The following is a 12,060-nucleotide window of genomic DNA, read 5'->3' on the forward strand; positions in this document are numbered from 1 at the left end:
GGTTGGAGCAATCTGTGATAGTGGGATGTGTCCCTGGCTATGGCAGAGAGGGGAATGGGATAAGCTTTAAGGTACTTTCCAACACAAGCCATTCTGGGATTCCATGATTCTATGCTCCAGTGTGGTGGCTCTTTGGACAGAATCTTCCTCCAGGTGTAATTTGAGCCATTGAAGCTCCTTAGCACACATTCTCCACACAATTTTCCTTGCAATGCCTCAAGCTTACCCAGAATGGGGATTGGGTTGGTCTGGCAAAGGCTTGGTTTTGGTGATGGGAATTTGGGCAGGCTGACACTCCTTGTTTTCCCTTGTTTGGCTGCAGGACCCCCCCTATTTCACGGTGCTACCAGGCTGGGAGTACAGACAGGAGGCAGGGAGGGAGCTGTTGATTCCTTGCGCTGCTGCCGGAGACCCCTTTCCCATCATCGCCTGGAGAAAGGTACCCGGCCTGCCAGACAAATCTGCAGTGCCTTTGGCTTTTGGTGAATATTGCAGACAGAGAAGCCACACTCTGTCCCGGTAAGAACAAACTGCAGGTACAGCTGCTTCGCTTTGGGCTGAGCCACTGCCGTCCTGTCCCGCAGGTGGGTGGGGGAAGCCCGGCTTGTGGCCGCCCAGTAATCCCGGGAAACCGACACGGCAGCATCCGCAAAGCTGAAACACTGCCCCCGCCCCGGCCCCTCCTCTGCCTCGCCAGCACGGCCCACAGGACGCCCTCCTCCTTGCCTGGCTCCCAGGTGTCACCAGCGGGACGTGGCAGTGGTGGCAGTGCTGCTCTCGCAGCACACACCTCCTGTGGAGGGAGGGGATGTGTCACCGCAGCACATCCTGGGCTCTGGACCAGTCAGCAGCTGCTTTACTGCCCCGTGACTTCAAAGAGCCTGGGAAGAAGCTGTTTTTTTGATCCCGAACTGGATATAAAGTCTTCAAGACGTTCCTTGTCATAGAGCAGGGTGTGGTGTCACAGCCTGGGAGCAGCGAGGGCTTTCCAGTCCTCCTGCAGCCTTCCCCTTGCTTCCCACCTTTACTGCTCCCATAGGAAAGCCACTGTGCAAGAGAGCTCCTGGGCTCTTTGTTGTGCTGTCAGGAGCTTCCCTCCAAGCCTTCCATGCCCTTCTCAGGGCTCTTGAGAGTGATCTGCGTCCCTCTGTCACCCAGTGGGGCCATCCCCAATCTTTGTGTCTTGAGCTGCTGCACCTCTGGGTTCTTTTTAGCAGCACGAGGAGGACCAAGACTTGTACACATTGCAAGTGACCTGCCTAAAGCTTGTTGGCTGTTTAGCCTTTTTCTCCATCCTATTTTTCTTTAGATGCCCTCACCAGTCTCAGCCAGGTTTCTTTCCAATCCCACTTGTGCCTTCTGGTGATCCTCCTCGTTTTTTGGCTCTGGACTTATTTCCTCCAACTTCAGTTAGGGCTGGCTTGGGCTGGGCTCAGTTTGCCAGTGGCAGAAGCCAAATTCCTCCCTCCCCATCAGCCCACCAGTGCTGACCAGCCTCTTGAAGAACTCCTTGCCTTGCACTGGTAACTCAACGTGTCCATGGGCTCCTCTGCTCCTCCTTCTTTACATCAACCTGTGGGTCCTGCTGTTGATCAGCAGAGTTCCCCACATGAAGAACAGCTGAAGAAGACTCAGGACAACGTGGAATTTGCACAGCTTTGGCTGACGGGCATAAATGAGTTGTTACAAGATCCATCTTTCCGCTCGGCTTGAGAGATTCCAGGCACCTCCACGCACGCCATCCTCCCACATCCCCACGGGACGCTTATTGCCCAGACTCTGATGCAAAGGCTCCTGCCTCTCATCTGCTGCTAACTGAGGCTGAGGGGCAGTTTGGGCATCTCCTGGGGCATCCTGTGCCTTCCCCATCCCGGGAGGGGGTTTGCTGGGACAGCCAGTGCCCATTCTTGCAGCAGTTTCAGCTTTGGATGCCGGAGGCTGAGCCCTGCCGCGGGGCTGGCCGTCCGTGCGAGTGCCGTGGGGTTTCCCGCTGGCGTGTGAGCGCTGCCAGCAGCCTCCTGACGCATGCCTCTCGCGTTGCCCCCCAGGTCCTCTCGGAAACGGGGGAACCGTCTGCCTTGCCACGATCGGAGAGCCCGGATCCCCTGCCGGTGGCCGGCGGTGTCCCCTGGGCCGCGCAGGTAGCTTAGTGACCCCGCCGCCGCCTCGCCCTGCCCCACCGCCCGCTGCTGAGTCCTGTTCTTTTCTCTCTCTGCCTGGCCCCCCACCCCGCTCCTTGCCCAAGGTAGGGAAGCCCAGCAGGAGCAAGCACAACACGCTGCCCGGCGGGACCCTGCAGATCCGCTCCCTCGGCAAGGACGACCACGGCGAGTGGGAGTGCGTCGCCACCAACATTGTCGCGAGCATTACTGCCAGCACCCACCTGACCGTCGTAGGTACGGGCAGGGGGGGAAAGGGGCCTGGGGAGAGCGCCCCGGGCAAGGCAGGAGGTGGGTGTGCTCCTCACAGGTGACAGGACAAGGGGCAGTGGCTTTAAACTGGGAGATAGGAGGTTTAGTTGGGATATTGGGAAGAAATTCCTCCCTTTGAGGGTGGTGAGGCCCTGGCACAGAAGCTGTGGCTACCCCATCTCTGAAAGTGTTCAAGGTCCCATTGGACAGGGTTTGGAGCAACCTGGTCTACTGGAAGGTGTCCCTGCCCATGTCAGGAGGTTTGAGTAGCTGTCCCTTCAAGTTCCTTCCAACCCAAACCACTCCATGATTCTAAGAGCAGTGTCTCCTTTAAATGTTATTTCCTGCTGGAGTTGCCTTTCTCTGTGCTGTTACTTTGGCCACTTGTCCTGCTGCCATTTCCAGCAGAAATGGCCTTGGCCATTTGTGACCGTATTCACAGGGGTCTGAGGATGAGGGAAGAGATGAGGATCTGATGCCACGTTTCAGAAGGCTGATTTATTACTTTATGATATATTTTATATTAAAACTATAGTAAAAGAATAGAAGAAAGGATTTCATCAGAAGGCTGGCTAAGAATAGAAAAAGAAAGAATGATAACAAAGGTTTGTGTCTGGGACAGAGTCCAAGCCAGCTGACTGTGATTGGCCATTAATTAGAAACAACCACATGAGACCAATCCCAGATGCACCTGTTGCATTCCACAGCAGCAGATAACCATTGTTTACATTTTGTTCCTGAGGCCTCCCAGCTTCTCAGGAGGAGAAATCCTAAGGAAAGGATTTTTCATAAAAGATGTCTGTGACAGCCCTTGGCTTGGTGCAAGAGGAGTCCCCTCAGAGCATGGCTTGGCAGAAGCCCCTTTGCAGCTGTGGTGCTGCTGCCCTCTGAGCTGTCCCCTCTCTGTGCAGGGACGAGCCCTCACGCCCCGACCAGCGTGCACGTGGTGGCCGCCATGACCTCAGCCAACGTGTCCTGGGAGCCCGGCTATGACGGTGGATACGAGCAGACTTTCTCAGTTTGGTACGGCCCTCTGTGAGTCATCCTGGCATGCTTTGCTCTCTGCTTCTTTTCCTTCCTAGCCGACCCGAGCTTGGAGCAGCCGGGGGGAGGAGGGTGGGGAGGGTGGCGTGGTGTGCCCAGCTCTGTGCCCAGCTCTGTGCCCGTGGGCCTTACAGGGCTGAGCTCCCTCGGGGCTCCTCTGAGAGATGGGTGGTGGTGGTGGTGGGATGGTGCAGTTCCTGTATTTCCTCTCCCTTCTGTGCTGGCCACTGCCTCTGTCTGCCCCAGCAGGTTTTACTCTGCTTGTGGTGCACAGGAGATGCTTTGCATTTGTGTAGCTGTGCCTCTGGCATCTAATTTCAAGATAAACTGTTTATGAGGCTTAACAGCCAGGGAGAGGATGGAAAATGCAACCTTTAGAGAGTGTGTCCTGGAAGAGCTGTGACTAAGCAGAAATGTTCTCTCCTTGCTCTGTGGCTCCCTGGGGGATGGTTAAATCCCAGCTGAGATCATGACCAGCCACTGTGAGATGCTGGCACTGGGGCTTTGCTCCCATAACTCCTGTGCTCCCCAGGTGCATCCCACCTTCCTGCAGCAGGGCCAGGCTCAGCCCTGTGCCTTTCCCCTGGGGCAGGGGAGGGAGAAATGCAGCTGCAGCAAGGCTGGGGTTTTCTTTGGGCTCTGCTGTTGTCGTCTTCTTCTAAAGAATCATCCTTGGAAATATGGAGGGGGTGATGTGTTCCCTTTCCAGGCCTGGGCTGATGTTCTTCAGCCTTTCCTCTCGCTCTCTCCTTCTTTCCTTGCCTTAATTTGCCCTGATGGAGGCTGCTGATAGAGAGGAGAGAGGGAGACGCTGCCTGTAATGATTTCTGCTCTGCTCCAGCCTGGGGCTGGGCTGTCTGTCTGGAATGGAAAGAAGGAATGGATTGAACTGAGAGGGGGAAAATGAGGGAGCAAGCTGAGCAGTGCAGACCTTGCTTTGATGAAAATGTCCTTGGGAAGGAGTGGTTAAACCTCTCTGCTCTGGCTGCATCAGCAGCTGCTGCTGCTCTTGCTCTGCAGGCTGCTCTCAGATTCCTGCCTCCTCGTGGCTCCTCCAGACTCCACAGGGAGAGAGCAGCCAGCAGGGCAGGGTGTTTGCACCAAGCCTGCATTCAGGAATTCACAGGGAGCTGTGGGGGCTCAGGATAGGGAGGCAGTGTCCTGCCTTGCTCTGACCCTGGGGTGTGATCCCTGGGGGTTGTGCTGTTCCCTGGGCATCTGGGGGATCTGGGGCACAGCTGGCTCCTGCAGTGCCATCCACAGTGCCATCCATGCGCTCTCCTCACTGCTGTGGCTCTGGGATGCTGAAGCAAAACAAGCCTCCATTTTCTCTGGATTCCTGCTCTCCTCCTGCCTCTGCCATTGTTGAGGCTGGAAATGCAAACCCCTCTCCCCAGGGTGGCCAGGGCCAGCACAGCATTCCAGCTGCACCACATCCTCCCTCAGCAAGGGGTTCTCGCAGTTCAGTGCTGCATTTCCCTCCTGCTTTCCCCACCTCAGCCCCTCTCTGCTGTGTCCCTGCCTGCAGCAGTGCCGGGAAGGAGGGATGTGAGGGCACTGGGATTGAACACTGCAGGGAAACTGCCCAGGAGAGGAGCTGCCCTGCTGCCCTCCTGCCTCTGCCAGGGTGGAGGGGCACCCTGGGATCTGCAGTCCCAGCTGGAGCTGCACTGATCCAGAGGCTTTCCCTGGGTTTGGCAGAGGCACACAGCACATGCATGGCTCTCCACTGACCTGCTCGTTTCCATGGCTTGCTGCTGCTTCTCTGCCTCACTTTCTGCTCCCTGGACAGCAGCAGTATTTCTCTTTCCTCCATCTTTTTCCTGCTGGGTGGATTCACCTGGCTGTGTGCTGGTAACTGCAGATGTGCCCTCTTATGTGTGCAGGACAGACCTTCTGCACCAATCCTTCCCAAATTTTCCATGGACACCACCAAAACCTGCAGCTGAGGGCTCAGATTCCCTAAAACATCTTTCTAATACGAGCAGTACGGTAGTGGTGCAGTGGTGCTGCTTTGGGATGTGGGATTAATGGCTTGTGGAGGTGGCACTGGGATGGCTCTGGGGGCAGTTTTCACCCTGGGGTTGTGGTTAGACCCCAGCAGAAAGGTTCTGTCCTGCACCCCCTGCCAGTGCCTCTGCTGCTCTGCCAAACCCTGAGTGGTGCCCCAGGCTGTGCTGGCAGCCCCCACCTTGTCCAAATGTGGCAGAGATGGGGATTTAGTTAAATGTCTCTCGTGGGATGACATGTACAGGGCTACAGCTGAGGGAGAACTTGGCTCTGGCTCAGGAGATGTCGAGGTATAAATGGGAACAGGGCCTGTCTCCTGCGTCAGCCGTTCCCTTTGCAGCACTCCCAAAATGCTCCAGCTCCCACTTTTGCCCATGGCAATCTGGTGGAGATCACATCAGAGCGGGGCTGTTGGCACTGCTGCCATCCCTGACCCAGCTCAGGGCACAGGGGAGAGCTCGTGGCAGTGCCCCTGAGAGCTGCTGGGACACCAGGGCGTGGTGTCCTCTGCCAGCTCGTGGGTGGTGAGTGGCTTCCCCATGTCCATCCACATCACTGCTGTCAAACCAAACCATTGCTCGGGAAAGCTCCATTTTTGCATAAGAAGTTAATGCTGCCTCTCTGTCCTCCCTGTCAACGACACCTCCCCCTGAGGATGCTCCCTTTTCTCTTGGCAGGATGAAGAGAGCCCAGTTTGGACCCCATGACTGGCTGTCTCTCCCTGTACCAGCTGGTTCCAGCTGGCTGCTGGTGGATACCTTGGAACCAGAGACTGCCTACCAGTTCAGTGTCTTGGCTCAAAACAAGCTGGGCACCAGCTCCTTCAGTGAGGTGGTCACTGTGAACACTCTAGGTAGGTCCTCCTTGGGAACAGGGGAGGGATCTGTGAGGTCTGTGGGGAGAAGGGCTTTGCCTTCTCCATGTTTCCTGTCTGCTGGAGATGAACATCATCAGCAATAGTTTCCAGCCATGTAGGGGATAGTTTGTGGAGGGTCCTGGATGAAGCTTGCAGATTTTGCTGGATGCATGAGGCTCTGGAAGGCTTATCCTGAGAGACAGCATGGGGGAGCTGCACTGTGCCCGTCACCTTTCAGATCTTCCTTAAGTTCAGCTGGGATCAGGAGGTATTAATAGAGCACGAGATCACTTGTTACAGCTCAGAGCCTTAGGGCTCTCTGGTGGAGGTGGGAGGAAGCAGGAAGGCCTGGAGTCACGGCCTCATTAGTCCAGTGCCTTTTGAAAATCCACTTTTCTATTTCTATGATAAGAGACTAGAGGTGTCCTAGACTCCTGGAATGTGGGAACAGCCACAGTGGTCCTTCTTATCACCGGCCGGGGTCTGTGTACAAATCACAAACGGGATGGGACTGCTGTGGAACGTGCCTTGAGCTGTTTTATTTTCCAGCATCAGTTTCATTGCATTGTTTTGACAATGGGAAGATGCCACCAGCTCACATCCTAGGCAGCAGAGCAAGAACTTAATGTTACAACTTACTGTATAAGTTTTTTGACCAATCTCACAAAGGAAAAGCATATTGACAGTAGTTCTATCTAACCACTATAAGCACATGTACCTTTGGTTAAACAATGCTTGCTTATTTCAAATACAATACCTGCTTGTAAGCCTTAAAACACAATGCACAGAGCTTCATTATTAAGCTTCAAACTTCCTAATATCTTGCTAGATAAACTTTCCTGTAGCTTAGAGAGTTATTCTAGACAAGCGTTAATACACAGATCATTGTTCTATTTGTCCTTGCTTTTCTAATTTTTAAATAATTTTTCTGCTGATCTATCTCATGGGCTACTGCTTAGCTCTAATCACGGTTCTGCTGTCTCTGAGGCCTGCCTTTTGCAACTTTCCCAAAACCCCCTGATTTTGTGGATTCCCACACTTCTGCTGCTGCTGCTGGGGGCACGGGTGGGAGAGGATCTGCTGTGCTTGCCCTGCCCCAACTCAGAGGTGTCCCTGTCCCTTCTGCTCTGTCCCCAGCATTCCCTGTAACAACTCCAGAGCCTCTGGTGTTGGTTACCCCACCGAGGTGCCTAACAGCCAACCGGACACAGCAAGGCGTCCTCCTGTCGTGGCTCCCTCCCGCCAACCACAGCTTCCCCATCGACCGCTACATCATGGAGTTCCGCGTGGCGGAGAAGTGGGAGATCCTGGATGATGGCATCCCGGGCTCCGAGAGCGAGTTCTTTGCCAAGGACTTGTCCCAGGTGAGCAGGGGATGGCTGCCCACACCATGCCCAACTCAATGATCCTTTCCAGCCTTCACGGTTCTGTGATAATATTGCACCATCTGCTGCAGTTCCGGGGAAGTTTTGGAGTGGCTCGATCAAGGAGCTGGGCAAGATAGAACACTTCAATAATTTTAATTAATGGTATTAAGTAATCACAATCAATATGCATATAATGATAAATTGTGTGTTATTCTTCAATTACTCTTAGCCAGCATTTGTATAAAGTTGTTATAAGCAACTTCTGTAGGAACACAGCTTGAGAAAATGGCTAAGACACAAACTTTTGCTAAAGCCACTCTGATATTCTTCAATGAACAAAGCCTGGGAGAGAAGGATGTGTTGTTGAGGTTGGAATGTAGGATTTATGGGCCACAAGGACATTTTGCAGAAAGCAGAAGCTAAAGAGACTAACAAAGTCTCAGTATACATTAGGAAGTCCCTACAGGAGGAAAAAGATACTAAAAATATGCACTAATTAGCATAAGAAGCGAGAAATCAATAACCAATAGAGGATAGAATATGAATTAATGAAAGAGAATTGTGTCATTTAGAACCAATGAACAATAATTTTTGTTTGATGAAAGCCTATAAATAGATGAAAAAGTTTTGTATCTGTGTCTGGGTGGAGGCCAGAATTTTGGTTGGCCGCACAAAATGTCCACACACCCCCTGGGCAAGGATAAAAACGTGGCTTGCTGATATTAAAATTGTGTTGTTAGAGGGTTTTGTTAGAACCCAGGACATCCCTCTGGCTGTCCTGAGCAGCCAAGACCCCTGCCAGGGGGCTCAGAGACCCTGGCACAGAGCCCAAGATGCCTGTGGCTTTGATTATGACCCGTGGAACAAGTTACCAACCTTAGATGAAGATCTGCAAGCCCTGAAAAATTAAGTAGAATGATAGTGAATTTATCACAGGTTGAAAAAGTAGATTTTGGGGTTTTTAGAATGGGGATTCAGGGGGGCAGGATGGCAGGATCTGGGTGTGTCCAGCCTTTCTCCTTCTTCTTCTTGGCCTCCATCTTCTGCTGTGATGTTGGCACTTTTAGATTGGTTTAGAGCAGAAGCTCACTGTCTAACATAGGTGATAGGTATTGGGAAGTAATTGTAAATATTGTACATATAGTTTTTAGTATAAAAAGATAACACTGCCCTGGGGCAGGCAGATTGCTAAGTGGACTTCAGCAGGACAGGAGAAAGAATTTTATAGATAAAGAACCAGAAACAACCTTGGGACTGAGAAATGAAGAGCCTTGACTCCTTTTTCAAGCGCCAGGCTGGGAAACGAGACTTTTGAACTCTTCTTGGGGTCGCTCTGACAAGCTAGAGATCCCGACAGGTTCTATGGGGATGTTGGAGGCTCTGGTAAGACGAGGCTGTGTGGGTCCCTGACAGGTGTGTTTGTTGTTGCAGGACACCTGGTACGAGTTCCGCGTGCTGGCGGTCATGCAGGATCTCATCAGCGAACCCAGCAACGTCGCTGGCGTGTCCAGCACAGGTGAGGGCTGGCTCCTCTCCTCTCCTCCCCCCGGCTGTGGGGCTGTGAGCTGGGCTGAGGGAGGGGTGCAGGGCTCTCATGGGTGTGCTGAGCTGACCCCGATGGGAGCAGGCGAGGACAAATCCCCGGAGCATCGCCGAGCCGAGCCCGCCCCGGCTCTGCGGTGAGCCTGGAGAACAAAGCTCCGAGCGGGCACTGGCGCAGCCGGGGAGCGGGAATGAAAGGTGGAGAGAGGGAAACGTAGCACTGCAGTGCAGAGTCCACAGGGAAAAGGGCTTTGCAAGCAGGGAGGCTGCAGCGTGCTGCAGTTCCTGCGTGTTCCCTCTGCACATGCAGCGCTGAGAATGCTGCTGGAGCCAGGGGCAGGCGGAGGAGGGTTGTGATGGCGTTGGGAAGGAGGGCAGCAGGAAGGAAGGGATGGGGATGCGGCGAGCCCGGATTTTCTGGCTCTCTTGGAAAAGCCTGCTCGGCTGTGCTGCGATGCCGCGGTCTCTCTCTGCCCCCAAGTGGTGCTGATGTGGTGAGGAGAGCTTGCTGCAGATTCCCTGCTCGCTGCCCTTGCTCCTCACGCCCAGGTTTTCTGATGGGGTTTGGCAGGTGCCCGGCCCCAGGCAGCTGCTCTGCCAGGCTGAAAGCTCCATGGGGAAATGCACTGATGCTGGGTATGGCACACGGCAGGAGCACCGAGGTGTGCAGGGTGCACATCTGCACGTGCCCACAGCTGAGGTCTGCTGGGGCTTCACACGTGCTCCTGTTGAGCAAAGGGTTTGCAGCCCAGTTTGCATTGGAACGCTGAAATGAAGCACTGACAAAGAGGTTGAAATGCCTGGTGCTGCTGCGGCAGGTTATTCAGCCAGGAGGTGACTATGGTTTTGCTGCAGTTGTGTGTGTTTAGACCTAAATGTGTATTTGTTTGGTGTGGAGGCTTCTTCCCTGGGTGTCCACCAGCTAACACAGAAAAGTTTATCAGGTTGCTTTGGGCAATCTGATCTATTGAAGATGTCCCTGCTAGACAGCTTTAAACAGCCCTTTCCAACCCAAACTATCTTATGATTCTGTGATCTGGTGTGCAATCACCAAATCCCTTGGCCCTGAAGCAGTGCTGATTGCTCTCCATGGGCGGGCTGGCTTGGAAGCAGGGTCTTTACAGAGATTATCATTCCTGGAGACGATCACTGCCTCCACACTGTGGCAGCTCCCTGGGGAAGGCAGCAGGTGTAACACTGAACTGTGTTTTTTTCCCCCAGATGTTTTTCCTCAGCCTGACCTGACGGACGAGGGCCTAGCCCGCCCGGTGCTGGCTGGCATCGTTGCCACCATCTGCTTCCTGGCTGCTGCCATCCTCTTCAGCACACTCGCCGCCTGCTTCGTCAACAAGCAACGCAAACGCAAGCTCAAGCGCAAGAAAGGTGAGCCCATTCCCTGTGTGCTTCCTCCCTCCTTCCTGTCTCCCCCTCGTTTCTGCCCCCTGGTTGTGTTGTGGTCGTAACCTTCTTCCCTGTCTGTCTCTTCTTCGTCCGTGCGCGTCCTCAGGTGAAGCCCTGACTTCCTCCCTCGGCTGTGCCTGAAAGCGCCCGCGGTCGGGAGCGGGAGAGGCAGGGTGGGTGAAGAGGCGCCAGAGAAACTAGCCTGGGAATTCCGAGGGAGCTCTCCCACGTGGTGATAACTGCTAGAGCCGGGGGTTTAGGCTGGGCTGTCCTCTGGGATGCAGACGGGGGGCACTGCTCACCTGCTCCAGGTCACCCTGGAGCTGGGCTCTCCAGCTGCTCCCAGCATGGAGCGGGCAGTGCTGGGCTAGAGAAGACCCCAGAGGAGACCCTGCTGCTCTGCTTCCCAAAAGCTGGGACTGCAGCCTGCGTGCAGGAGTGGCTGGTAGGGAAAAGGGCGGCTGGGGAGCTGGAGAGGGCAGGGAAGCGGCTCCGTCTCCTCCAGCCTGCGGGGCTGTGGCAGCAGGACGGGCAGGACCCTGTGACGGGAGCTGTTTGTTGTCAGCAACCATTAAAGCACTGGAGCAATGAAACCTTGGCCTCTTGTTGAGTGTTTTTTGTTGTCGTGATGTTGAGTGTTTCTTGTCTCTGTCGTGTTGCGCCTCCTCAGCGTTCTCTCTTCTTTCCCCTTTTTATTCTCTTCCAGACCCTCCTCTCTCGATAACCCACTGCAGGAAGAGTTTGGAGTCCCCGTAAGTATCTGTCTTAGCTGTGGCACCAGGCTGTGAGGGTCTTCAAGGTGCCTCCCTCCTACAGTCATTGCAAAGCTCAAATGGAAATGTCTCATCCTTATTTGGTTGCTCCTGATGAGTTGTTTTTGAGTGTTCCCTGAACTTTTGGGAACACAGCAGTTCACAAGAGACAAATGGGCTTTGGAGCAGGAAGCAGCAGGGACAAATGCAGCAAGCTGAGCTAAGAGATGACCCCGCTGGATCTGTGAACACTTTCCAAAGCTGGAGTTGGCTGATGGAACTCAATTTCATACCAATTGGAAGGGGCTCCTTAGGACAAGGACTAGCCTGCTACATATGGAGTCCTTCCTGCCAGCTCAGTGTAGTTTTTGAGTCATTCTCTGTTGACTCTTTTTTTCCTGGGAAATTCATCTTTTCTCCTGAAGAGTGCCCTGCTGAAGCTGCTTTCCACATGTACCCAAAGGTGGATTGTGGTGCTGCAGAAGCTACAGCTCCTTGCAGAGCCCATCAAAAGCATGTGTAGCTGCAAATCAGCAGGAGCATCTTCCCGGTGGGAGTGCAAGAGTCTGGGATGTGGACACCTCATTCTTTGGCTCCTCGACTGTTGGAAAATGTCCTGGTGCTGGTGGATCTGAATCTTACTTGTTTTCAGTTCATTCCCTGCTCTCAAATAACCT

At 53.9% G+C, this 12,060-nt stretch overlaps 1 protein-coding gene across 11 annotated transcripts in view; it reads left to right on the forward strand.

Annotated features, from left to right (window-relative positions):
- Nucleotides 1-12,060, forward strand: part of IGSF9B (immunoglobulin superfamily member 9B) — a 44,638-nt gene that overhangs the window by 18,088 nt on the left and 14,490 nt on the right. For 7 of the 11 annotated variants that reach the window (XR_008484115.1, XR_008484114.1, XR_008484112.1 and 4 more), the window contains exons 10-18: nt 323-439; nt 2,049-2,141; nt 2,246-2,396; nt 3,323-3,446; nt 6,143-6,318; nt 7,459-7,685; nt 9,120-9,204; nt 10,452-10,613; nt 11,338-11,383. Coding sequence is in view for 7 of the 11 variants with exons in the window: in XM_054292994.1 (XP_054148969.1) it covers nt 323-439; nt 2,049-2,141; nt 2,246-2,396; nt 3,323-3,446; nt 6,143-6,318; nt 7,459-7,685; nt 9,120-9,204; nt 10,452-10,613; nt 11,338-11,383 (1,181 nt within the window). In the remaining 4 variants the exon portion in view is untranslated. The remainder of the gene's footprint in view (nt 1-322; nt 440-2,048; nt 2,142-2,245; nt 2,397-3,322; nt 3,447-6,142; nt 6,319-7,458; nt 7,686-9,119; nt 9,205-10,451; nt 10,614-11,337; nt 11,384-12,060) is intronic. The other 4 variants (XM_054292995.1, XM_054292993.1, XM_054292992.1 and 1 more) reach the window with 3 other exon arrangements.

Source organism: Melozone crissalis, unplaced genomic scaffold (genome assembly GCF_028551555.1).
Source record: "Melozone crissalis strain CALT ecotype California unplaced genomic scaffold, PUWL_Pcris_2 ptg000120l_1, whole genome shotgun sequence".
NCBI lineage: Eukaryota > Metazoa > Chordata > Aves > Passeriformes > Passerellidae > Melozone > Melozone crissalis.